We start from the raw sequence: 27,973 nt of genomic DNA on the forward strand, positions 1-27,973 counted from the left end.
CTCTCTCTCTCTCTCTCCTATCTCTGTCTATCTCTCTCGACCTTCCCCCGCATAGATTCCTGCCTGCGCGTTCACGACTCCTGAAATGCGCGGCAGCAGCGGTGGCTGAGGACAGCAGCGGCGTCAGACTCACGCAGTTTGGCGGCGCACAAGAAGCGTTATTTTTAGCGCCTGGTTCGTGTTGCAGTGTTGGGGTCGCGGCAGCCTTTTTCTCCATCTCCGTGCCACAGTTGGAGCGGGACTCGCGGTGCGTACGAGGGGGCTGCGTGAGCGTGAAGCTGCGGGGTAGTTGACGGCAGAAAGCGAGGAGGAGGATAACGGACTGACAGAGCGGGAGGGGAGCAGCACCACGCATCTGAGCGGAGCTTTATCACATAACACGAATCACCGTATCATCACCGTCCGACTCTGGTCCTCATTAAACGGCTTGCCCGGACATGGCTAGCCCCGCAGCAGGTCGAGATGCCCCGAGCGCTCCGACGCGGGACGAGACGGAGCCGTTGGAGCCAAACCATCCCGAACCAGCCTGTCAGGAGGCACAGAAATGGATAGAGGTAAGTGAAGTGACCCACCGGAGAGGCTCCGGGGCCTGCTGCTACAGCACAGCGGGGACAGAAATGGGTCATACTGCCACATACTGTGACCGGGGGATATAAATACATAGCCTTACAGCACCACCGGTGCATCATCACCTGTTGTGGGCACGATGCAGTGTCGGGTTACCGCTGTTGGACAACGGCTCTCTACTGCATGCATGAACAACCGTGTGTGTGTGTGTGTGTGTGTTAAAAGTTTTCACACATGCCTGACTCTTGGTGAAATGTAACACCAAGACCAGCACTGCGAGGACTTTTACCGCCGTTCAAGCTAGAAAATAAGCGACAAACGCAAAGTAGACCCCATCAGGTAGCCGTTTATTTTCCGTTTGTTTAGTATGGATGAAGAGCTCGCTTTCTACTCGCTAGCGGGAGGAACGCCCCCCTTTCGGGCGTGAGGGGATTCCGGTTGCCATGGTTATGAAACCGGGCCAGTGTTCACGCACGAGATGTGCTGTACCAACAGTTTATGGGATGAGATTATCATCCGTGGTCTGCTGCATCGCGTCCACCATCATCTGGCTAAAAACGCCTCTCTCCATAAGCCTGAGTGGTGAATCACGATTTGCCCTTGGAGCTGCGTTATGACCTATTTTTTTTTTTTTCTTTCATCATGGCTCAGTCGGCTTTATCCGAGCTACCTGCCAACTAGAAGCTCGGATTTTGGAATTTAACGTTTGGATGTACATCAAAAGTTAATTTTGATGTGGAAGTTTTGATTGATAGTTTTGATTCTAACTTCACACATTGGCTGTGTTTTCACAGGGCTCCCACGATCTGTGCCGCTTGTCCTGCTCTTAAACCAGGTTACTGCTGGCTGTGGTAGATAGCAAAGAAGATGGATAGATAGGTTTATTTGACAGATCACCACAATCACCACAACTGGTGCAATGGCGTGTGGATGAAGTTGCCTGTCAGGCCACTTGGGCCTTTCATTGTTCACACTTCAGTCAGTCACCAGCTACATTGCTTAAAGCTAAACTTTGTCGCACAGTGCTCGAGTGGGTTTTTAACACTATTTAAGATGATAATGCTTTCATTATACAGCTGGCAGTTAGTTTGGCATAACATATAAATGGTTAGTAGGTGAAAGTGAACGTGAGAGCTTTTGTCTTTTAGGGTGTTTGCAAACAGCTATTTGTTGGAGTACGTACCAGCATAAACACAGTTCGTGTCAAATTCACAAAAACACCAGAAGAAAAGATTTTCATTTTTGACCAGCACTAGTGAGGACAGGATTCAAGGATGTTTTAAAGGTGCATTAGGTTAGGGAGAGGTGTGAAAAGTTTTCCAAGAACCAGCAACTATTTGTAAGACAGTTGGAGTTATATACGTTGGGTTGGACTACTTAGCTTGCTATGGCATTAACCTTTTAAAATGACAGCAGGGATTTAAGTCTGTTTTGGCGTGTACTGGATTCAGTCTTCACACAACCTTGACAGTTATAGATTGTTTGAAAGTTTCCTGATTTTATCTGTGCAAAGCATTTTAAGATCCCCATATCACTGCAACAGCCGTTGGCACAACATTAGCACAGAACTGGTTCAGCAGATACAATGTAGATGTAAGAGTTAAAGGTAACTTTAACCTTTAAGTTAGGTGAGGGCTAGAGAATGGTGTCTCCAGTCTTGGGACCCAGTAAATTTTAGCACAGCCTGATCTTTAGACCACCGCAGGACCTAATGAAAGGTTAAAACATCATGTAACATGAATACTGGCCTGTCACTAGAATGCTCATCCAACTTTTGGTTCATTTTACTGTGTAGTGATACTAGCAAGACTAAACATCTAGTCCTTACATACAATTAGAGTTTTAGCGAATAAATATCCAGTAAAGATAAAAGTTTATTGCCATTGGAGTCCTTGTAAGAGAGGGAGATGAAGATCAAACCTACAAAACAGACTTTAGATTGATTATTTAACAACCATTTCTTTACCAAGGAGAAATTGGGTTTCAGTAATGTTTCATAGGCAAAGACTCACTAAAGTGATTAAAGTGCCCTGCCTTGGTCCATACTGAAAAGACTGAAATCCAATCTGAGATTAAACATGCACCCAAACAGTTTTAATTCAATTTAATGCTTTGTTTAACAGAGTGGTACCTAACCTGGGGAGTTGGACCCCCACGAGGTTCACAAGATAAATCGGAGGGGCTGCATAATGATTATTCGTTTTAAAGGGTCACAATTTAAAAAGGTTTGTATCCACCCATTTAATATGAGCTGAGAAAGTTATTCTGTGAGATTGCCCCACACTTCTTCAAAGACTTGCTAAATGGTAAAACTGCCTTGTACATTAAAGCTAATTGGTTTTAATCTAACATCCAAATACATTTTTATCTTTTATTAATCCATCTATCATTTAATCTATCTATCTCTAGATTGAAGGTTCACCTGGGGTCACATCTTTCCATCACGATTACTTTGATTCAGAGGCCACAGAAGGCCACAGAAGTGGATCATTCATCTCCCATCCACCCAGTTCAAATCTGCCAATGTCCCACATACAGTGCAAGAAACTCAAAGTTATTAGCATTTATAAAATAGCTATTTCTCTGGAGAGCAATGACCTATTTATATGGCTTTAGGGATATTAGCTTTAGCAGATAATTTTCCACCAAACTTGCACTGTTATTGCTTCAGAAAATGAGACTGAAGTCACAAAAATGATTTCAAAACATGGCACATCTGCTTATAGTTTGAGGAATTAAGTTATTAGTTAGGCCAGGGGTGTCCAAACTGTTCCACAAAGGGCCGTGTGGCTGCAGGTTTTTGTTCCAACCAATGAAGGGCACACAGTTTGACCAATCAACTGTCTGAAGACTGAGATCAGTTGATTAAATGAGTCAAGTCTGGTGTGCTGCTGCTTGGTTGGAACAAAAACCTGCAGCCACATGGCCCTTTGTGGAACAGTTTGGACACCTCTGAGGTAGGCTTTTAATAATTCTCACACATCTCAAAGAAATGTGTATGTCCCTAACCCATAAAGCTTAAAGTAGGAGTGTGTATTGTTATATTAAGCATACTTTTTCACTCATTGATGGTTAGCACTGGGTATCGTTTGAAAGTTTTATGTACCAGTAACAATATGATACTTGAGTTGTCAACACAAATACAGTACTTTTTGCATACCATGCTTTGAAGGCTATGTACATGTGACAAGCCCTTAAATCTTGAATGATGTGATCGTGGAATAAGTAAACAAGACTAAGAATCTGACTGAGCATTAATTGGCATCTTTTGCTACTTGTTCACCAGATTTGAACACTTCACACAGCTCCTCTTCAACATACCAAGCTTTATTCCCCAACTGTTTTTTGGCAAACTTGAAGCTATGGACACATTTTGGTCAGCGCTTGGAAGGCACGATGGTAGCTATGTTATATCAGTAGAGAACGCAAACAGCCAACTCTAGGTTACTGCTGGCTTTTCAGTCTTAATCTCTCCTGTAGTGTCTTTGCTCTGTATTCCTCATGCTTTGTCGTCTTCCTGCCTCCTAATTCTCCAGTTATTTTCAGACTGGTCAGGCTGACTCTATTTCTAGTGGTGTATTTATGTGCTCTCACAGGTGGGGATGATTCAGGGTTAACCATGCCACCCTATGCTCCGTGCAGAATTTTCAGTCTGTGTGTGTGTGTGTGTGTGTGTGTGTGTGTGTGTGTGTGTGTGTGTGTGTGTGTGTGTGTGTGTGTGTGTGTGTGTGTGTGTAAGAGTAGGCTAAGCGGATGCACACACACACACATGCCGATCAGCTATGTATGATACTGCTCACACACTCCTCAGACACACCCCGGTTGGGTGACACTGGTCACTATGGGAACATAACATGGACAGGCTCTCAGGTGTCACTGTTTCCAGGGGGGCAGTAGAGCAGTAGGCTATATATCACCACATGACCCGAGCAGGAAATTGGACTGGCACAGACAAGACTTTTCTGTCTGTTTATAGACAAGGCAAGTCTGGATTAGACTTCTCAAAGCTTTTACATACTGCCGAAAACCTGTTGAATGTGACACTGAGCAGGTTAAAGTTGAACAGGCTCAGAGAAACACAAAGTTAACTTTAGTGACAGCAGTTCACCTCTGCTGTCAGCGACATACAGTACATAGCAAGAGTTAGGGTCATACATACAGGGAATAAATGAAGGAATGTGTGTGACTGAGCAAGTGTGTGACTGAGCAAGTGTGTGTGTGTGTGTGTGTGTGCCAGATGTCACAGCTGTCCTGGGCAGATTAACTCCAGTGGTCTCAGACAGCCAGCTGTGTCTGCATGAGAGAGAGTGTGAGAGCTGGGATTTATGGACTTTCCATGCATCAAATGCTGTATTATGAAAGAATGTGAAATAATGTTGACACAGACATGCTGCCGGCCAAAATGTCTTCTGTGCCTCAGTGATTTCTAGAGTTTTTGTAAAGCCAAGATAGTCACAGTTAGCCACAGTATGTCATGTTGTATTTCTTAAAGCATTAGAAAGCTTGACTATCTACAGTAATTTATAACAGTATATGCTTTATCATACATAATAATAAACAGCATGATTGATTATCTCTGATAAGCATTGTGCATACAGTTCAGACAGCGTAAGTTTGAACTGTACCACTTATTAGGATAGAGAGTATTTTGAAATGTGCATAAAAACAGACCATTTTACCATATTTTTCCACGTTTTATGTGTAAAAAATACCAAAATATCTCGCAGTGATTATGCTATGATGGTGCCTAATCATACATCACTATAAACTCCACTTTATGTGCTGGATTACACAAGAAAGTGCTTCTGTCCTTTGTATTGAACCATTATCAGTTGTCAGCAGCTGAAGGGTCTGGCGTTGTCTGGTGTCGACAAACTATGTTCAATTAGTCTGATCCAGATTAAGCTCATCCTCAAATCTACAATGCATCTGCATTATGAGTTTAGCTCTCTGTCTTTCTCTGTTCCTAGTTCTGCTTTTTTTTTTTCTCTTTCTGTCTTCTCTTCTTTGTTGTGCACCACATGGCATTAGTATGCGAAGTGCCTACAGCACATTATAACATTATAGCAAGGCTAATGCTCAGGCAACACCACAAATTAAAACAACAGACTCTCTCAGTAGCCAAGGCATAACAGTGAGGCTCAAATACTCATCATCGCAATCTCTTACTGCAGGATAATGCATTTAATTTCAAGACTGGCTTTACTGGAAGCATACAGTCTAGCATGGTTCAGAGTATCCCTGGTTTGTGTTTCTCATGTATTATACTGCAGCTGAAGGTTATTTTCATTATTGATTCATTCTCAATAGAAAGTGTGTGTTTTCTTGGTAAAATGTGTCTTAGCCTTGTGAGTCAAAAGTAACGGTAACACATGAGGACATACTGGGGCTAGGTTCAACCCAGGAGACTGCCTGACTGTCCCATGCTTAAAATAAACATGTTTGAGTAAATTGCAGCATCATGGCCCTAAACAGACTCCTAATCTCTTAGTCTGGGACTGCAAAATCCTGGCTTCAATACACTTTAGTGCATTACAGCACATGTACTTACCAGAAATAACATCGTTAACCAGTGTACTCTATCTCTTCCTCTGCTCTCTCTGATTTTCAAGCTTCTCATTCTTTCCATCTTTTTACAGTTGTTAAAAAAGCAAAGGGTACTTTGGCCTACTTCTGCTTCTCATCTGGCCCCCACACACACTCCCACCCCAGGGTTTAAATGGTAGCTGCTGCTGCCATTCACCCAGACTGAGCAGAGCAATCCACCATGAGGGCTGAGAGGGAGCGAGAGAGAGTCGAATTACTGTTGCTGGCACTGAAATACCCCTAAGGCCTTTGACTTGGTTTTTGTAGCAGACATGAATGCTCACTTAACACACATGGACACACAACATGTCTTTTTTTTTAACACACACAAATGTCACAATCACTCTTCCTCTGTTTAGCTTTGGATGAATTTTGTATCCAAAATATGTACACACATACAAGTCACTATGTCTGATTGCTATATTTCAGTTTCCGCATTTTACACATAACCAGTTATTGACCACCTCCACCCCCCACTGTTTGTGTCCTGCCTCCTCCACACACACTACCTACACAAAACACAAACACAGTAGTCTTGCTCTCCCTCAATGCAGAACTCTCCTTGGTGGATAAATTATGCATGACCATGGTGTAAATGTTTCAAAGGCCTGGAGTCGAACCTTAATAAACATGACATGTGCTAGCATGTGTGTGTGTGTGTGTGTGTGTGTGTGTGTGTGTGTGTGTGTGTGTGTGTGTGTGTGTGTGTGTGTGTGTGTGTGTGTGTGTGTGTGTGAGAGAGAGATAGCAGAATGATGAAAGACAAGAAAAAGAAGGGGATGCCAATGGGAAACATCTGGTCATCACTTATATAATGAAAAACAATAGACTGTTTTTATAGCTGCTGATGTGTGTGTGTGTCTGTCTGTCTGTCTGTGTGTATTTTCCCTTAAAACATATGGTGCGTGTCCAGCAGAAGTGTACATAAGAATTAGACATATATCATAAATGTAACCAGTAAGATCGGACAAAGACAGAAGAGGAAAGTGGAAAACTCAAGAGTCAAGACTCAAGATTAAAGATTATTATCATGAAGTGTTTGTGATCAGTTGCCCATGAAAACTGACACCTTAGCTGAGATTAAGTGTGTTTACAGTCAAAAATATGCAAAAGTATGCATAGAAGTGTACATATGAGCAGTACAGACAGAGAAAGTGTGTGCCTGCAGTTCACAGTTCGGGTGCTAATTGTAATCTGTGCTAATCTGGATTAGACGTCTAAACAGCATCAGTCAAACCTCTCTTCTTTTCCATTCATCTTTGGCTGCTGGTTACACAACAGCTCCAGAAAGCTGTGTGTGAGTGGGTTGGTGTTGTGGTGGTATCTCACTGTTAGCTTCCTGGTTCTCTCCTCCTCTCCTGCCTGTGCAGGATAAACAGAAAATTGGAGTCCAAGTTAGAGGATTGAGGTTATCGTTGCAGCTTTTTCAAGCTACGACTGAGTGCATCTAAATCAGGGACGTGCATGTGGGCGCATTTTGGGAAAATGGCATGAGACCGAGCGGTGTGTCATGGGCCTGGCGTCACTCTAATTTGGTTGCTACTGAAGAGAAGAAAGTGAAGAAAATGTTGGGGGAAGGGTAAACCATGCAACAGCAGGTTCCTCTGACAAACTGGGGTTTAAAATGTTGCCTGAATCCATTATGATCAGTCTTTTCTGCCCTCCATGTCTCCTGTTCTCCTTACTCCAATACCAATAACTCAACTCTGAGTACTGCTTAGTCCAGATTGGATGTCACTTCTCCCTTTTTCTCAAATTTAAAATCTGTGTACTTCAAACCTCAGAAATCATTTTATTTAAGGTTACATGAGGATAGCTGTGGGTCAGTTTCCCACTTGACGTGACTTTGGCAGTTTGAATGTAGGTGATTTTTTTCCTGTCACACTGTTAGAGAAACAAAACTGATGCCTGATCCACCAAAAAAAGCACCAGTCATGTACATTGGATCAGGTCATCCTTAGAAGAAGGATGTAAAAGAGTGATGTTTGAATGCTCAGAATGCTCTGATTGAAGAATTTAGTTGCAGTTGCAGTTAGTCAGTCAACAGAAAATTAATCACCAGTGATAAATCGCCATTTATCAAAGAAAAATGTCAAACATTTGCTGATTCCACCTTCTCCGATGTAAGGATTTGCTTTTCAATGATTTCTAATATTTTATTGACTAAACAAACAATCAACAAACAGAAAATAACCAATATCTAAAATAATTATTAAGTGCAGCCCAGGTTCCAGTCCGCCTCCTTTACATCTGTCTCTTCCTGTCCCCCTTTGCAAGGCTGTAACAGGGAAGAGCTTTGGAGACAAGGACTTCCGCAGCGCACTGGAGAACGGCATCCTGTTATGCGAGTAAGCCTGTGACATCTCTCCACTTCAGTTTTTGATGTCTGAAGTAGCAACAACATACATAAACCCCCTCAAGACTCAATAAATCTCTGCTTCTCCCCTCCTCCACACAGGCTGTTGAGTGCAATCAAACCAGGGCTGGTCAAGAAGATCAACCGCCTGCCCACCCCCATCGCTGGGCTGGTAAGGAGACACTCTGCAGTGTGACATTAAGCCCTGTAAACCACCCTTTTTATCAAAGTGATAAACTCTGACTGTGGTCTCCTACTGTTTCCTCTAGGACAACCTGTCAGTCTTCCTGCGGGGCTGTGAGGAGTTGGGCCTGAAGGGCTCCCAGCTGTTTGACCCTGGGGACTTGCAGGACACTTCTATACGAGCTAACCTCAAGTAAATAGGCGTGTTGGTGGCTTCTGTTCCCATACATGTACATTTTAATGTAAAATCACACGACAGTAACACACTTTTCTCTCGTCAGGGACTCCGACTGCAACCGCAAACTAAAAAATGTGAGTTTTTATTGGTCTTTCTTCTTTTTTTCCTCAAATTAACTTCAGTTCTAATGTGTTTATAAAATACACCAACCCCCATATCTGTGTCTCCTAGGTGCTGAACACAGTGTTCTGGCTGGGGAAGGCTGCCAGCGGCTGCGCCTCCTTTAGTGGCCCTACACTCAACCTCAAGGAGTTTGAAGGGCTTCTTGCTCAAATGAAGATGGTGAGTGAACACAGCAATGAGGACAGAGGAGGGAGGAGGAGGAAGAGGAGGAGGGAGACAGACAGACAGAGAGACCGATAAGAGCACGGAGGAGGTGCGGGGGATGGAGTTGTTAGTTTCCTGTCTTTGTTGGGGTGCAGGAGACAGGAGAAAACACATCTTTGTTTTTGTTACACCACAGCTCCACAGCTACTCCTATTTCAGAGACAGGGGTAGACAGGATGAGTTAAGAGAGAAGGCTGGTTCTGTAAATTAGATTTTTTTGGATCAATTAGGGTCCATTCAAGTTTGTTCATCTTTGTAGTTTAGATTTCTTTTACAAGAAATAGGTAACAAACACCTGTATTATTTTTCAGTCAGTTTTCTTTCATTTGTCTGTAAGTTTCTCTTCCTTCACTTCTTTTGTCTTCTCTCCAATTCTCTCTTCTCACATCTGTCCTTTGAAAGTTATTTTTCTTTATGCATCTTTGCTACTTTACAGTTTCTTGTTGTCTGATGTGGTGCATGACGTGTTATATCGTCATGCTGGTGTCAGTTTTTTTGTGTGTGTGTGCTAGCATTCACAATGACAAACTATGAGGATATGTGTTGTTATACAGATCATGGCAGGGCATAAAGCAATCAAAGTTCCTCTTGTTGTGTTCATGTGTATGTTTGTAGGAGAGTGAGGAAGGAGGTGACAGTCCACAGAAGCGCAGTGTTAGAGACAGCGGCTATGACTGCTGGGACTCTGAGAGGAGTGAGTCTCTTTCTCCCCCACGACACACTCGTGACAACTCCCTTGACAGGTGAGATACATCTGTCGCCACACACACGCACACACACACACACACACACACACACACACACACATACACATTGATAACCCAAATATGTAGACACATGTCCAAGGGGTTTTTAAGATCAGTCATGAGAAGCTCAATAAAAGTGTTGACATAAAACCTATGCTTGCTATAAAATTAATTGCTACAGTGTGAAACTGTTATATGTTTTATGATTTGTTTTCTTTTGTGTTGTACAGTCTGGACTCTTTTGGCTCCCGCTCACAGCATAGTCCTTCTCCTGATGTGGTGAATCGAGGCAACAGTGACGGTTGGTTCTGATAAACGTCTCTCAAGTAGGAAAAGTAGACATTTTTGGTTTTTGGAGCGAGTTAGGCCAGCTTTTCCCCCTGCTTCCAGTCTTTATTTAATGCTAAGCTAACAACCTCAAGGCACAAACATGAGAGTGGCAACAATCTTCGTATAACTCAGCACAGGAGTGTCGCTCCCCAAATGTTGAACTATTCCTTTAACGCAGCAGTACAAAGCCACTCATCCAGAAATAGTCTGGCTGCTGTTCTCTAACATGTTGGAGTTTTAACCTTGGTATGTTATGGCCAGTCAGGCTGACTGTGGACAACAGCTGAAAGTCTCAGCTTGTGTCTGTGTCTGTGTGTGTGTGTGCCCCAGATGCTGCAGCTGTTGGTCTAAGTAGCAATCACTAGAGATTTGGACCTGGGAAACTCAGACTGAGGTCAACATCCTGCCTGTCATATGTCAGCCTGTCTCTGTGTATGTGTGTGTGTGTGTGTGTGTATGTGTGTGTGAGGGGGGGGGTGTCACAGGCATCCTGTTTGTGTCTTTTATGTTGACAGTATAATATATGTGCAGCGGGGTGACAAGAAAAACACAATTCCATGGCTGGGAATAGACTCATTCCCCACATTTCCCAGAGATCACAGAGACAGTGTGCTGCCTAAGTAATATTTATTACCCAACATGAAAGATGGGCATGTGATATAGTTTGTACTACTCTGCCTGCATGTCTCTTTGGAGAATACTTCCTAGATTTATGCATGAAAGGGCTGTTAAAGGGTCGGCAAGAGATGAATGTTGGCCAAACAGAGCATACATGTCCTTTAATTTCCAAAGGGAATCACGAAAGACCTTCAGATTTTGTGTGCTTATTAGAGAACATCTGTAAAAAAAAAAACCTGATGTTACACTGGTGTAAAAGTATATCGATTTTAAATGCATTTACGCCCTATTTAAGTCAACATTGTAACAGTGTTTTCTTTTACAAACACAGAGTAAGATGGCATAGAAGAAATTGTGAACCTTTGTTCAAAATGACTGTGCAATGTGTGCAGAGGTCATCAAGCAAGAACCAATTAATAGTTGTTCCTCAAAGTCCTGACATACTTTCTAACCTTACTCTCTCTTTTCTCTTTTATGCTTCATCTCTCTTTGTTGCCCAGGGCGAGGCAGCGATTCAGAGGCCGATGCCCCCAGCAGGAAGCCAGATGTGCGGAAGGATGACATGTTGGCCAGGCGAACTGCCAGCAATGAATCAAGGAGCTCCATCCCCTTCAATCAGTTTCTTCCTAACCGAACCAATGCCTGCTCCTACATCCCCACTCAGCGGCGAAAACCACATGCAGAGGAGGGAGAGCAGCGGAGGTAATAGCCAACACATTAATACAGTAGATAGTATTAGTGCAAAGGAAGTAAGAAATGAGAATACACAAAAAACTGAGCAGAAGGAAGGAAAACACACATGGATGTACAGACACACAAAATTCTCATCATCCCTAATCTTTACCTGCCATTACACGCTGTTCCCTAGTCGCCCTCAAGGCACTCCAGAGCAGGGCAAAACTGCTGGAGTGCACCACAAAACTCCCAAGACTGTCACTTGGGCCCTTGAGAACAATGGGGAAAAACTAAAACAGGAAGAGGAGAAGGTGACCCAGGAGGTGCTGGAGCAGAAGAGGCTTCAGAAGTTGGAGAAGGCAGGAATTAAAGTTCTGCCTGCTGCTGTTCGCTACAGCAGGTCAGAGAGGACGAGCATGAGATCTGCTGCTGCTGTTGTGGTTCAGCAGTTTTGGTGGTGTTGACTAATGAAAAGCTGTGATGGCAATTTTGTTGGTGTTTTGCTCTGGCACTGGTGCTGTGTCTGTGTTTTCAAGAGTCTACCTACTTTATGATGACTATTGTGTGATAGCATACTGATTTGAAGTGATAACTAATTGCTTGCTCATTATTGGTGTTGTAGGAGAGAGACGCATGGGAGAGGTCGATTTAAACCATGTCAGTTGCTTATAATGGAATAGAGGTTTCAGTGGTTGGAAATTGTTACTTGATTGAGTGACTGCTTTTGGGTTTGTGTTGTCAAAAATCCTTACACACTGAGGCACGTTATGATATTTTTGACTGCAAACTTCAACTAACAGGACCTGCTGACATTATTTTTGGAGACACGCTGAGTCAGAATTCTGCACGTCACTACCTTTGCTCACAATGGATTTTCAATCATCTCTGAAATGACCATGCTACGTCATCCTGTTTCCAACTCCAGCCCTCCCACAATGGAGGAACAGCAAGTGAGGTCACCATCCCCAAAAATCATCCTTCGTCGTGATAACGACTTTTTAAGCTCTCAGAAATCTGCCTGGGATTCCTCCTCTGATGGGGAGGAGGAAGCAGAGGTGCGAAAAGTTCCAGATGTTCGTAGAGATGACCTGGCGTCCAGGCGAGCTCATCGTAGCCCCGTTGCTCCCAAGGTGCACCAGTTCGTCCCCCCACCTGTATGTAGCAACAAAGACCGAGAGCGCTGGGAGGGCATTAGACGGGCCTCACAGCAAACACTGCAGGAGAAGGAGATCAGGTTAGCTGTGTGTGTTTGTGTGTGTGAATTTTCCTTTTTTCTTCCATTTCCTCTAACTAACTTCTAAATATTCTTTCCCATTTTTCTGCTTTCTTTCTTTCTTTGGGTGTTGTGGTCTCTTATGGTTTGATGTGTGTTCTCCACTTTGATGTGTAACATGCTGTGTGATGCCACTGAACTGGCCTTGTGACTGGACAGTGAGAAAGAAACATTCCCTGATATCATTACACGCAGAGACAACCCCTTCCTAAAGAGTTCCTCTCGCCACGAGGAAGAGGAGGATGAGGAGGAAGAGGGAGAAGAGGGCAGGGTTCAGGTGATGCCTAACAAGCAGAAGGATGACCTGGCTCATAGGCGGGCTCAGAGTAGGCCCCTCCCTCACAGGGATGGACCAATGAGCTTTGTTTCTGCCTCCATGAGCCAGGCAGATATGAAGAAGTGGGAGAGACTCAAGATGACTGAACCCAGGTGCCCAACACACACTCTCTATTTCACCACACGTGCAGTACAAAGCATTTAAATGCTGCTGTATGCCAAGCGTGTGATTTGTTACTGATGTGTATCAGAGCTGATGACAGAATGTGCTTCGTGTGTGTGTGTGTGTGTGTCTGTGTGTGCATTTGCTTCCAGTCTTTGTTCCAGTCCTGAGCAGGTCATAGCAGGCAGAAGAGTGCCATAAATCAGCAGAGATTTAACCAAGTATACATATGAGATATTTTTGAAACCTTTAACAAACAGAAGCAAACCCTATAATGAATTTATCCCTGTCAACCATTTTAAAATCCCAATATCATTCTAGCAACATTTTCTGTTTTTTATAGGGTTCCAGATAGAACAGTAAAAGAAACAAAACAGGTGCAAACGGTGACAAAACAGTACTTAAGTTTCACTCGCTGTGGAATTATGCTTCTCCAAAGATATATATAAATGTGTCCACAGACCTTCACAGAGAAAGGGTAGCTTTAAGTTGTGGAGGCTCATTGAGGAATCAACGTGCACACCTCCTAAATCGCAACAACATGTTGTGTGGACTAAACATTTCATTTTTTTTTTCATTTTCAGCTCAATCCATAACGTAAATATGGATTAGATGTTTGCTTGAGTTAGTTTTAAGGACATGCCACTTTAAATCCCCTCTTCTAACAGTCTTTTATTGTTAGAAACACAAACAGAAATGTAAAAAAAGAACCCAAAAAACCTAAAGGTTCTACCGTTATCTACTCGGGGAATTTTCCCTCATTTTCTTTTCTGTCTTAAGTCACCTGTATCCTACTATAAGCAGCCTAGGCCTACGTTTCTCTTCTTTCCTTGTCTCTGTTCTCATCTGCTTGTTTATTCTCCTCATTATTGTGCACTTCAGTCCTCTTCAGTCTTCCTTGACAGGCATTGAAACAGAGTAGGGAATTGGCCAGTGTGTATGAGAGTCTGTGTGTGTGACCAAAAAAGAAAAGAGGCGACTGTTGGCTGTGAGCACTGCTTTGGCTTTGTTTTTCTCTCGCTGTGCTGATGTCATTAGATAGGATAAAGAGTTTTTTGTGTTCCCAGAGGAGCAGCAGTTAGCAGGAAAATGCAGCTACCTAGAGGAGATAAAAAGCTTGGCACGTTTATTTAAATTTACATGTGTGTTGAAGTGACTTAAGTACACAACTCCATGCTTTTGTCCTCTTCTGTCCATCCACACTTCCTGTCTGATTCATCATTTCCACCTCATCCTTCCTTTGTCTTCACAGTCTGATCCTTTGTCTCTAGTTGCTCATGATTTCATTTCCCCCCTGCTCTTTTCCTGGCTGTTGTTGTGTGTGTGGGTGTATTTGTGTGTGTCTTCATTTGTGAGGTTGTTGTATCTACAGTGAGGCTAGCCCGGCACCTGTGTGTCAGGCTTGTCTGGAGAAAAATTATGGAAGTCCTTTCAGCGGATCAGCAAAGGCTGGACGAGGTCACTGCAAAGTTGTGACTTTTGGGGGCGTGACTGAGATCGAGCAGCCAATAGACACAGTCACATCAAATGAAGGGGAGGAGACGGAGTTGCTAAGACGACTCCTTTCCAAGGCAACTGTAGCCATGCCTACCATTGGCCTGGGCTCCCAGCTTTCAGAGCGGGAACGCAGGTATGGATGAGGCCAAATACAAGACAACTTAGGCTCCAGTGGCTAGAATCCAAAGTCAGTTGCATTATTATGGACTGCATTGAGGAATAAATAGGTCCTTTTCTGTTGCATTACTTATTGATTGGTTTAATTTAATTGCTTGCCAGTGTCATTTTGGGAAATGTCATACTTTTCAAGCCGATTTGAATTAGTAAATGAGGTAGTTTGGATGCGCCTCTCTGCATTGTACTGATTTGCTTGTAGTTCTATTGAGAAACGAAGGTATACACACTGACACAAACACAGACACGTGCATGTATACATTGCTGTGATAAGCTATATAGATGACCGATACCAGATGTTTGAAGAAGATACTGCATACTGACATTTAAGTTAAAAAAAATCTAATAACAGTATATCATTTTCATAAGGATCTCTTAAACTAGTATTTTTTTAAACTGTAGGACATTTTTCACATGAAAAATAAACTTGTCTCTGTGATAGAGACACTATGTAGAAACTACCTCAGGCATTTCTTTGGCATTTCTGTACTGCAATGTCTTTTTACTTATTGACCAACATACATGCCGGTACTAACGTTTCTGTGATAAGCTAATATTGGCCAAGATATCAGCCCAGTGTGTGTTTTTGCGTATGTTTTCAAGTGAATTACTGGTCAGAGCAAAAGCACTTGTGTCTGATGTGGCTGGAAAATATCATCATAAGGTTTTTTTGGGGTTTTTTTTTCGTTGCTTTTTAGTAGACTTGCATCACTTTTGCATGTTTTCTACAGACTGAAAATACAGTCTGTATTCTGAACTCAGAGTGATCATACCTGGGCTGCTTTCTGCATGTACATGCTTGGATTTTAAGGCTACAGTTGCAAGTTTGGATGTAGATTATCCATCTTTGTTGCTGCAGTTAGAGCTTTATATGATGCTCTCACAGCCAGGTTGAAGAAGCTGTCCTCAGTCAAACTACCACTCCTTCTGCTCACCTCCCACCCTGGACCCCCAATGTTGCTCCAACTCCTGCTGAGGTGGATGCTCGTCTGGCTGAGTACGAAAGTAGAACAGAGGAAGAGGATGAGGAGGAACAGGAGAGAATCCCAGATCTTGAGAAAGATGATATGATGGCAAGGAGGACAGGAGTTTTCCATAAACAAAACACCGCTACAGTGACTTACAGCCGTTTCCTGCCACTGCCTGGCTCCAAATCCTGCACACAAGGGGAGGACACCACTGACGCTGCTCCACGGAACAAAAAGGAAGTACAGACAGACAGAAGCAAGAAACTGAATGTCAGGTGGGCTGAGATTTGTGTTGGACTGTGTCTAACAGTTTGCAGAGGGCACTAACAAGCTTGATGTGGTTTGTATCCTCCAACTCAATGTTTAGTTATTTCAATTATAGAAGTTTCTCTCATAGAGTGGAGCAACAGCAATCCAGAGTTCACATGGAAACACCTCAGCCGCAGCCTGACACGATGGTGATCCGATCAGCGTCTCACAGCGAGCGCGAATATGACGATGATGAGGATGAATATGATGAAAATGAGCCTGTGCCTGACCTGGAGAAGGACGATATGATGGCACGAAGGACTGGATTATTCCAAAAACCAACTGCAGCCAGAACAAATCTGTTTTTTAACCAGTTCCTACCTGTACCTGGATCAGTCAAATATAACGTCAGCCCAGTGTCTGCAATGAAGCAGCTACGCAACAGACCTAAGCTCACAGAGATGCTGGCTAGTGAAAGGTATTTACTGTGTCTGAATGATGAAGAGATTGTGGTGTTGGTCAACTGCTGCAGCTAACAAAGCCTATTTTACTGGCAAAGATGAGGGTTTAATCTTGTTTGCAAGTTTTATGGCCTGCAGTCCTAACATTAATAATTCCCTGTGGATGATTTAGAGTTGATCCTGACTTAATGGTATCGTTGTTTTGGTTCCAGCATGTTTGAGCGCCTGCAGCTGCATGTCTGATGTGGTTTCATTTGTATTATTTGTAAAATAATCAAAGGACTGGTGGATTTGATTTGTTGTTGTGGTCAGATTCTTGCAGCTCTGTTTCTCACATGGCTTGGCCCGGTTTGAGCTTGGTCTGGACTCATCTGGCCTTTTCGTTTGTTGTTGAGGTCTGACTTTGGTTTTTGTTTTGCATAACTTTGAGTATTCAGTTTCTGCTGAGTATGGAACGATCGGCTGTTATCTTTGTATTTTAAGTGCAAATCACTGCTGAATCACAATCACTGGGAAGACTGAAAACTGTTGCTGGACTGGTTCACCTAAATTACAGAAAGAAATAATCCTTAAACAGGATTATCATAATTATAATTACCTAATAATTGCCTAGTAAGTTTGTGGAAAGAACCACGTGATATGATTCTAATTATGGGACAATAAACAGAAGAAATTATTATAATTAACTGAAAAAAACATAGATTTGAGTTTACTTTAAATGTAATCTAGCCACACAGATAGATTTGGTTTTATTTTCACAGATTTTGAGATACATATCTTTTAAGAATTAGCCCAAGAATCAAGTAAATGGACAATTAGTCAATTAATCGGTTTGTCGATAAGCAGAAAATTATTAACAATAATATAATAATTTAAAGCATTATACTTCCATAAGGTGGAGGGACTTGCAAGTGAAAAAAATGATTTCTTTTACTCTAAACAGTCCACATAACTTGCCGACGGTATTTTACATAGGGCCAATTTCTTCATTAGAAATCAGTTGATTCTGACATCAACTACTGGGATGTGGTTAGAAGTGCAAGCCAGTTACAGTCTTCTGTTGCCTGTGATTCTGTCTTGATTTACCCTTTAAGCTGTGTTTCTTGGTAATCTTGGCCTTGTCACTGGATTTTAGCAGCATCGTTACCGTAGCAGCAGAACCTCAGGCCACGTCCCCCAGATCCCCAACCAGCCCCAAGCGTGCAGCGCTGAGGGAGAGGCAGGAGGAGGAGGATGGAAAGCAAGAGGGACACATGACAGTCCCTAGCACCTCTGTCACAGATGTGACTGAACCCCTCTCTTCTCCATCACTCACCCCTCCACCCAGTCCTGCTGCTGCCCAGATGTGTAAAGTGGGTGCAGAGCTGGAAAAGCAGAGTGTGGAGGAGAAAGTTGAGGAAAGAGAGGAAGAGAGAAAAAGGGATGTGAATGAGCAACCACGAAAGAAACCATTCTGGCTGGAGGACGATGATCTACCTCCAATGATGTGAGATGCCTGTCGAAGCTTTTTGCATATGTCCTCACTTCCATCTTCAGATTTGTTGCCATCAATAGAGTCAGTCTTTATTTCACATATTTACTACATCTGTGAATGGAAGTGAACAAGAGCCAAACAAATACTATCTACTAGTGTTTTTGCTGCAATGATGGAAAGTGTTTAAGTCTTCTTTTGAGATGTGACTATAGAACTCCTACATAACACCATGCTCCCCTTTCCCTCACCTGCTCTTCCTTCCCTCTCATTCATTTCATTCTGTTACTGTTTTAGGATGAGCCGGCGAGTTGCTTTTATGTCTGAGGACACAGAGTAAGTCTTTCAGCGTGAACCTGGAAGATCTTCTGCATGATAACCACATAAACACGCTGTGCATGTTAGATTTCAAGAGTGCAGTCAAAAAATATATGAATGTACGACACAATAACATTGACCTAATTACTTGATACTAACATCCAGCTTTATATTGCTTTATGTTGTGTATTTAATGTAATTATGTCAGTGGTGGAAGGAATACTCGGATCTCTTACTTGCGAAGGAGAAGTTAAAAGTAGAATCAAATGGAAATACTCAAGAAAAGTGGAGGCACTTAAAAAGTGTACATTCACTGTACATGAAGCAGAGTAAATGTAGTTACTCTTAGTTACTTTCCACCACTGAAGCTTATGTGATTTTTATTTTTGCTTGTTTGTTTCATTTTTTAAAGTACAAACACTAATATAAACTTCTCAGCTAACACAGTTGAATAAATATGTTTGGTTTGCCAGTTATAATTTGATTTGCTCGGTTGCTTTTGTAATTGCTTTGTGATTAGTTTTTGTTCCTGTGTGGAGGTGTGGGGCAACACATACACAACTAATATAAATCCACCATATACAGAAGCTAACATAAATAATGATAATGATAATGTAATTTTTATGTTTGTTGATTTAAGTGGTTTGATATTGGTTGTGTGTGCCTTGCTGTGTGTTTCATATCTTGTTGCAAAAAGGTTGTAATTACCAGCAGACCATCACTGACTGTGTCATCTACATATTTTGAGAAAGGGGCAGATTATTTTTTTCCTTTTTGATTGTTGAATGTGTGTTATTTTTTTTGATTGCAGTGTGCATCTTGTGTGAAATTTTGTGCTGTGTTTACTGAAGTCGCCAAAGTAAACAATGAATGAAATAAATGTAATTATTTTCTGTTTTCCTTAGCCGGGTTGGACAGAGTGAGCATGTTGGGTCAAGTGATTAAGTCATTTATACAAGATGATCTTTCCTGTGTAGGAGTGTGAGTATGAGTGACATACTTAATGAGGAAGAGGTGGAACACTTACCACCGCTGAGCCAGTCACGATACGAGCGCATGCACGAACAGTACAACAGCTTTCGGGAAGAGGATGACCACTGGCAAGATGTAAGAAACACATGACATTAAAATAGAGAAATATAGCTGTATCCACTTAAATAACAGAGGGGAAACTTTTGTGCACAAGCATCTTCAAGTAACAGCAATATCCTGCATTAACTCTGCCCTTGTTCAACACTGTGAACCTGTGACAGGACTTGGCTCGCTGGAAGAATCGCCGCCGCAGCGCGTCACAGGAGCTGATCAAGAAAGAGGAAGAGAGGAAGAGGATGGAGAAAAGGATGAAGGATGAGGGAAGTGAAAGCAACAAGAGGAAAAGCATTAAGACCTACAAAGAGATCGTGGAGGAGAAGTAAGGATTTTACTGAGGCACTTTTTAGTGTTGCACATAGCCCTGAACATGAGACAAATTTATTTGAAATTTCAAATTTCAAATTTAAACCTCGATCCCCCCGAATAAATTAACATACAATATCAAATACGCCACCTAAACACCAAATGTTGTGTTTCTTCTTGCTCCTCCTCTATAGAGAGCGCAGAGAGGCAGAGTTGTGTGAAGCCTACAGGAACGCAGCGACTCCAGAAGAGGCAGCCATGGTTTTACAGCGTTACGCTCTCCGCTTTACTATCAGCGATGCAACACTGGACAGCCTTAAACTGCCCAGATCCACCTCAAAACCCAAAACAGACCTAAACCTGGTGGACAAAGAGCACAAACCCTCGTCACCTATTAATCATTCTGAAACTTCAGAACCTTTGCCGAAGCCAGCACCAACTGTTACAACAGAACTGGGGCACACAAAACCTGAAGACATGGGGACAGAAATAACAGCTCAACAAGAGACATCAGTCTCTGTCTCCGGGAGCTCCCCAATACCTAATAGTCCCCTCCCCATGGTCACAAACTCAGAAAATATACCACCTCAGTCATCAGAACTTAATGAATCTCAAGCCAAACCAGCAGAGTCTCCAGCCACACATCAGAAACAAGAGATCACAGGAGATGCACAGCCTCAGACCAAGCACACACCGCTTCAGATTGCACAAGTCCAGCCTCGCTCCATACAACCAGTATACACACTCCCCTCCCCTCCATCTGTACCATCCAGACCTATCCCCCTCCTGGCAGCCAAGCCCTACTGCCAGCCTAGGAGCACACCGTCTGGACACAAGCCTGTCAAGGTGAGGGCGTGGTATCAGTCAGTCATACCACTCAGCATCATCTGATACTTCATCTACATCATTTGTCCTCCGTGCCTTCCCTCTTGCTTAAATTGAAGGAGTAGTTTTTAACTTTTAGGAAGTTTTACCATTTTAACTTCTCACCCAGTGACATGGGTGAGCTGTTTTTATTTCTCTGCTTGCAGTTTGAAGCTGTGTTTAATATAATGTGTGGTTAGCTCTGTCTGTAGCAACAAGTATCAGCTTCTCTCAAAAAGCAGAAGTGCTTCTTTGAGCTTCTCCAGAGGAGGAGTGCTCACCTTACTGAACGTGATTCAAATCATTTTTCTACTGACATCAGATAATTCAAAGTCAAACCTCTAATCCACTTCCTTTTTACATATAGGATGAACACAAATATGTATACTTCTATACTTGCATATAGTTTCCCAGATTTTTGGCTTCTGATTGCTGCTCATGTTACAAACCATGCCCGCTCTTTTATCCATGGTTTTTAATCTTGGACCCTGAGATTTAAAAAGCAATTACATTAATGCAAGAGGTCGAGTTCTGGATGTATTTTTAAAGATGTTTGTCAAGAAGAATTTATTAATGGGCAAAAAAATTCCAATAATGAATCAAATGGGTTAGAGAAGGTGTTTTTCAACATGAGCTGCTTGATACCTTAAACATCCACTGAGCTAGGCACGTTTAAAATATCTTCAAACTGCACATAGACATGTAAAAATGGAATCCATGGGTTTGCGTGACTCTCACTGAGAACGAAAAATAGAGTAAACTTTCTACGATCAAACAATGTTTGCAATCCTGATCTTTGTGTATGTGTCCCACTCAGATGGATGGGTTGGTGCGAGTGAATGGAGAGGCAGCGGGGGATTTATCTGCTTCAACTACACCTGCCTCCCCTCAGCCCTCGCCACAGGAGATTAAAGACGCCACCTCCAAACAGACAGAGAAAGACGTCACCTCCAAACAGACAGAGAAAGACGCCACCTCCAAACAGACAGAGAAAGATGCCACCTCCAAACAGGCCAAGGAAGACGTCACCTCCAAACAGATAGAGAAAGATGTCACCTCCAAACAGGCCAAGGAAGACGTCACCTCCAGTCAGACAGAGAAAGACGTCACCTCCAAACAGACAGAGAAAGACATCACCTCCAAACAGACAGAAAAACATGTTCCCCCTGAGGAGATAACAGAGCAGCCGTCACCTCTGCAGACAGAGAATTCAACCACCTCTTCGGGCTCTGCCATCAGCTCTTTGATTGGAGGCCGAAACTGTATCATCACTACAACTATTGTCACAGAGCTCACGCAGACTCTCGTGGAGCCTCATCACCTGGATACTGAAAGCAATGGACAGGTAATTCTACTGTGACATGTTAAAAGATAATACCTGTGTTTGCAGTGGTTTAACCCATTTACTACAAATTGTACATAATTCCCATTCCTACTGATCATTTTCAAAAGGACACCATTGGTTTTTAGATTGTTGAATATGCTATCTACCTTCCAGGCTGACACTTGTTCCAATTCTGATCTGTGCACTATAAAATCCACTTACAGAAGCCTCAGTTTAACCTGAGAGAGGTGATCCATCACAGTGGAGATTCTGTTGTGTTGTCTTTTCGCATGGAAATACAGATGAAAATGGGATTGGTTCTCATGAATTTTCCATCCTGAAGCATTCAGGTGTTTACGGAAATCTTTGACACCTGAGACATGAGACATGAGAATCAGCTGTCGATTCATTCTATTCATGTGCTGTGTTGGATGAAAATTAAACCCTGGAGGCGAACCATGCGTGGTGATTAGTAAAAGGATACTGTGAATTTAGTTACTTCTTGCATTAAAAGTTTACAGTTCAGCAGCAGACTCTTGGTCTTGGAAACACAGGAATTCTTCCCCCCCAAAAATTTTTCATCTACATCACCACAAAGCCAAAATACAAACTGAAAGTCAAGAGAATAAAATATACTTAAAGTAATGTCCCTATTGGGAAATTTGCTTTGTGCGCATGGTACTTCTAAAAACAATAAGTGCAATAGCAAATTCACAGACAAAACATTGCACAAGGCAATAAAAAAGAAACAATTAAAAAATAGTTACACAAGTACAGTCAGTTCTAAACACAACCATGCAGGGCAATTGCACAAATCCTAGGCCAGCTCCCTTAGATTAAAATACCAAATAAATACAAAAGAATGTTTCACTGCAGTTCTATCTACGTTGGGGAACTTTAAAGTGGGTAGAAATTATAACTCACAGTGGAGAGACATGAGCCTGAGCTGAAACACTTTTCAGTTGTTCACTGAGATGGCCTATGTAAAGCAGGTTTCGAGTCTCTTTGGGTTGATTTTAATATTGCATTTACATGAACTGAAACAAGTGACTGCCTGGAGGGTAAGGAAAAACACACCGAAGAGTCAAAAAGCTTATCTATGTTTTGAGGGAATTTTGAATAGATATTTAAGTATTATATTATTTTCACAAAATTTGTTGCAACATCCAAAAATACCAGAATGGTCCATTAAATATTTTAGAAAATATATAAGTAGAAACAGGACAAACACAGATCCATTTACAGTTAGCTGGCTTCCAGTAAATGTTTTATTAATTTAGTCTAATATTTAACTTTCAGGTCGATGATACCACGGGACTGTTTGGGACACCAGCGCAGGAAAAAAAGGCTCAGTCAGCTACATCACCCAACAGCATGCAAGAGTATTCTCCCACTGTCACAGGTAAAACTCCTTTTCAATAACTTATAATTTAAAGAACTATAATTTATACTTCTGTAAATTTCACAGAACTATCATATGTGGCGTACTGTTTCCCTACACATGTCTGTACCATTTCTTTTAGCAGTTGTGAATTTTATATTGTATCTTTCTCTTCCTGTTCCACAGAGGGCCTTGAGGAGAGCAGTATGACTGTGAGTATATTAATAAAAAATAGAAGAGTTCCAACTTGTTTTATTTTCTGTTTCTCCTTCATTCCTATATTTGACCCTGTCCTGACCCTTTGTCTCCAGTGGTCACTGTAGTCGCTGTAGTCAGACTTGTCCTCTCACCTTTCCTCTCTTTCTGTCCTTTTGGTCCGTAAACTTGTATGTGTGTGTGTGTGTGTCCCTGTTGGTTGGGTCTGGGTAGATTGAGACCCCCATGTTGAACTTGGCTAAACGTGTTAATCACTGGGTCTGGGACCCCAATGAAGAGCGTAAACGCCTGGAAATGTGGCAACAGGAGCAGGAGCGCCTCCTACAGGTACACTGGTGGGATTGCGTGTACATGCATGGCTCCCAGAAAGTTTTGCAGACAACGGAAGACACTGGCTCTTCTGGATGTTTGTATACATCTACCTGTGTATATGTGTTTGTTATATGTGTGTTTTTGTGAGTACAGTATTTAACATGTACAGTGTTTCTCTGCAGGAGCAATATCAGAAAGAACAGGAGAAGCTGAAGAAGGAGTGGGAAAAGGCACAGCTAGAGGTGGAGGAGGAGGAGCGAAAACACAATGAAGAGGTACAAACACACAGACTGGCACCTGTAAAGAAAACACACTGTCTCCCTGCCTTTGTGTGTTTTATATCTAACTCTTTGTGCACTTATTGTGTCTGCACTTCTTCCAGGAGAGACGGATTCTGGAGGAGACTGTAACACCCCTCAATCCCACCGGCTTGTTGAACCAGCAGTTTGGCCAGACAGAGATGACTTCATCAGTTCCCCTGCAGCAAAACGGCCAAAGACTCTCCGCAGGGAACGAGGATCAGCATGCATCGAAGCTGCATTTTTTCCAGGGTGAGATTCATACAGAAATCCACACAGATGTGCAGAAAGTCTCCACGTGTTCGTGGACAGCTCAGTTTCTCAAAGTTCAACCATGTCTTCCTCAGAGTTTCTGTGATAAAGTTTTATCCCATGATGTACTTTTGTAGATTCTCCATGTGATGCTGAACCTTCAAAAAAACAGGAACTGTGGAAGACAGCCTCTTTAGACCGCAACCCTCAGCTAAACCAGGCGCATGTTGTTAAAAGGTATGCTTTGTGTGTATTTATGTGTGCATGACACTGACTGTATCTAAAGTTGTTTTTTGCTGTTGCGTTTGTGTTGTTGTTCTTACTTCACATAGTGGTAACACTTTGAGCTGAAAAGGAACTGTCCTGCTTTGAGAGAGTCTGATCAAATAAATTGGTCTGTAATGCCCTTTTCTATTGTATTTAACTGGGTTCCAGCTGATTTGGTCCCAGATAAATTATTATTCATTATCTGATGATCCATTAAGCTTTAACTAATCACATAAAACCTTGACTTGGTCAGAGCAACAGGAATTCATGATAAAGCCTGCATTAGTTCGGTATTAAATCATGTGGTATCCATTATTTATGCATGGCCAAAGCATGTATTTTGTACCTGCAGTGTCAGCCATGTTTTCTTATTGGATTGAAAAGATTTTAATGGCTGGAAGCACTGCTTGAATGTAATTTATGTCCACGTGGCAATCACTTGAACAGTGGATTATTCTACTACAGAGATGACAAAAATGTGCTCATTATTTCTGAGCCCCTCTTTCATGATGAAAATGTTCACTTGTTAAGCAGCTTTTCATTTTTTGCATAAGAGTTGAAAAATACACCTTTTATTCTTTTCCCCCTCCTCTTCTTATGTATATATAGTTGTCACCTGATTTTACCGTAACATGTTCCAAACATAATGCAGATGTTTTGGATGTAAAGTATGTAAGGTCTCCATTGTGTTTTTTGTTTTTTGACCACAGGTCTGGATCACATGATGCTGTAACAGGCAAGCAGCAGTCCCCCCTATCATCACCGCAGCCTCCTTCACCCAGCAGGTAATGGCGCATACACATATAAAGAATAACAACTTTTTTTTTTTAATTTCAAAAGGTTACCCTGTTTGAAGAAATCACTAAGGCTTGAATGTGGTGAATTAGGACTGGTATCTGAACTGAAGTCCATTTTCACTGCTGTGTCTGTGTGTAGGTGTGTTAGTGGGAAGAGGCTATGTTCTGGTTGTTCTCAACCTCTGGGAAAAGGAGCTGCCATGATCATCGACACACTGGGACTGTTTTTCCACATACAGTGTTTCAAGGTACTTTAATATGACATGCACACTAATTAGGAAAATCAGTATTTCATTTTACTTTATATACGACCAGCGTCTAGCTTCTATGCAAAGGTTTTACAAACACACATCTGTGTTTGTATGACAGTTATCCATATGACAGGTTGTCTAAAACACTCCTGTTTATGTTTAATGTTAGTTGTTAATTGTGTTTCTCTCCTCAGTGTGGCGTGTGTGATGGGCAGCTGGGTGACGCCACCGCGGGGACTGATGTAAGGATTCGTAATGGACTGCTGAGCTGTCATGACTGCTATATTGCATCTCGGGGTGAGAACACACACACACACACACACACACACACACACACACACACACAAAGAAACCATTAGATACACAAATCTGTAAAAAAAAAGTCTTAAAAACTGGTCAGATCTTTGATAAAATGCAGATGCTGTGTGTTCTCAAGCAGCAGAAGCTGATCTGCACAATGCACACACCAGTTCTGGTGTAGATAGTGTTAGATACAGTATAGACGTTAATACATTGTCATGTGTGTGCGTGCAGGCAGGGGACAGCCCACCACACTATGATGACCTGCATTAGAGCTGGAACTCCACCATCACCATGGCAGGCTGCGCTTGGGCGGAGAACGATTTTAGACCCTTGACTCACTTTCTGGAACACTCCTGGAATGTCTTCGAAACTCTCTGAATCATCTTTTTATTTTTTCCTGAACTGCACAAACAGCTTTATGGATGTGTCTGAGAGCAGAACTGGACTGACATGTGGAATAAATGACACACCACACGCACATACAGCGCATTATGTGCTTCTTAACTGTACACATGTATACACTTATTTATATTGTGTGTAGCATGGACATAATTAAGAAATCAGTGTGTTTAGGCCTTTGCATATCCATACTTAGCACAGTCAAGACACTAAAATAAGAATCTGTCCTGTCACAAGCTGAACATGTTACGCAACAAGCTAAACACTACTGTCTTTAACACAAAACAGCTTCAAACTCTTGACTCATTAACCCCTGCTTCTGCACTGACCATGTGACTCCACTCTCTGAGTGTGTTGGGAACTGGTTTGGGTTGGATAACCTGAAGTAGCTTGACCATTCTAATGCCTTACTCATCATACTTTCTGTCATTTATTTTGGGTTTTGTGTTTACAGTTTTGCATGAAAGATGAACATATATAAGTTATTGTGAGTATTGCTCAGACGGATTGTGTGAGTTTGACGTAGGTTGTTATCTTCTGAGCGGTTGAACTTTAACTTTCCTCTTGTGTCCTGTACATCGAATGATATTTTTGAATTTTTGGGAGTCTGGATAACGTACACAAGCTTTTTCTTTATAATCCATTTTACAGAAATGAGAATGCATCATGTTAAGTAATAATACTTGTTCTTTGGATTTTAAATATTTTCCATTTAAGATGTTTTACCCACTGTTTATTCTCATAGACTGACTGCATCTGAATCAGTGCCTTATGTAATGAATGCGAGGGCTAGTGTACTGTGAGGGAGTATTTCACACTCACACAGACCTCTGGGTCTTGGCACATTGTGTGTGTGTGTGTGTTATGAGTGAGTGTGTGCAAGCATGTATGAAATCATGCATGTGTAGGTATGTATGCAATGTGTGATTTGACTTGAAGCACAGTTCCATACCAGCAAAAAAAAAAAAGTTAAATGGATCAGCCACTCCTAATCACCCTCTGTTCCCTTCTACCCTTTCCCATGAGCTAAACCAATGACACAGTTATTTGCTGCTTCCCTGTTAATTACACCCTGATATTATATCAGTTCACAATGTTCTAAAATCTCTCCTCGTCTGCCTCTATCACAAGTGTTGCCTCCTCAGAGTCTGAGCTGAAATCCTCTCTGTGTTATTGCCTCTATCTGGACACCTGACAGCGTCTTCATCACTCAGAGGAATAGAGCGCCTAGTTCATTGTCTTTTATAGCAAGTGTATGTTTATCAATAAAATATTTTAAATGGGATGCTGTTTGTTTTTTTTTTCCTTTGAGTGTCCTTTACTTAAGATGAACCTAAAATCTGCAGTTAAAGTGATGAATACATTATGACTTTACAGAAAAATGTCCTAGCATGGATCAACCTATAAAAGTATCAATACCACAATGTAAAAATACTC

At 42.1% G+C, this 27,973-nt stretch overlaps 1 protein-coding gene across 5 annotated transcripts; it reads left to right on the forward strand.

Annotated features, from left to right (window-relative positions):
• Window positions 1-130: 130 nt before the first annotated feature.
• On the forward strand, window positions 131-27,559 carry LOC121180500 (LIM and calponin homology domains-containing protein 1-like). 5 transcript variants are annotated; one of them, XM_041035964.1, is made up of 31 exons: window positions 131-554; window positions 8,431-8,501; window positions 8,612-8,681; window positions 8,779-8,885; window positions 8,974-9,004; window positions 9,102-9,212; window positions 9,873-10,000; window positions 10,234-10,304; window positions 11,452-11,653; window positions 11,820-12,026; window positions 12,552-12,860; window positions 13,059-13,328; window positions 14,711-14,968; window positions 15,896-16,252; window positions 16,375-16,704; window positions 17,826-18,173; window positions 18,456-18,494; window positions 19,454-19,583; window positions 19,730-19,887; window positions 20,066-20,717; window positions 21,553-22,080; window positions 23,359-23,461; window positions 23,627-23,652; window positions 23,870-23,983; window positions 24,151-24,243; window positions 24,351-24,519; window positions 24,657-24,756; window positions 25,497-25,571; window positions 25,723-25,831; window positions 26,029-26,131; window positions 26,369-27,559. In XM_041035964.1, the coding sequence occupies exons 1-31, from the start codon at window positions 438-440 to the stop codon at window positions 26,392-26,394; spliced, it is 5,412 nt and encodes a 1,803-aa protein (XP_040891898.1). In that variant the 5' UTR covers window positions 131-437; the 3' UTR covers window positions 26,395-27,559. The 5 variants fall into 5 exon arrangements, with proteins under 5 accessions (XP_040891898.1, XP_040891900.1, XP_040891897.1 ...); XM_041035963.1 differs by having other exon boundaries at window positions 132-554; window positions 17,823-18,173; XM_041035965.1 differs by having other exon boundaries at window positions 132-554; window positions 13,095-13,328; window positions 17,823-18,173.
• The last annotated feature ends 414 nt before the right edge of the window (window positions 27,560-27,973 follow it).

This window comes from Toxotes jaculatrix, chromosome 4 (assembly GCF_017976425.1).
Source record: "Toxotes jaculatrix isolate fToxJac2 chromosome 4, fToxJac2.pri, whole genome shotgun sequence".
Taxonomy (NCBI): domain Eukaryota; kingdom Metazoa; phylum Chordata; class Actinopteri; family Toxotidae; genus Toxotes; species Toxotes jaculatrix.

Coding starts and splice junctions, on each gene's coding strand:
- LOC121180500 (XM_041035963.1), top strand. CDS start 438: ATGGCTAGCCCCGCAGCAGGTCGAGATGCCCCGAGCGCTCCGACGCGG. Junction 18,174..18,455: donor GATGATCTACCTCCAATGAT/GTGAGATGCCTG, acceptor TTACTGTTTTAG/GATGAGCCGGCGAGTTGCTT. Junction 23,462..23,626: donor GTATTCTCCCACTGTCACAG/GTAAAACTCCTT, acceptor CCTGTTCCACAG/AGGGCCTTGAGGAGAGCAGT.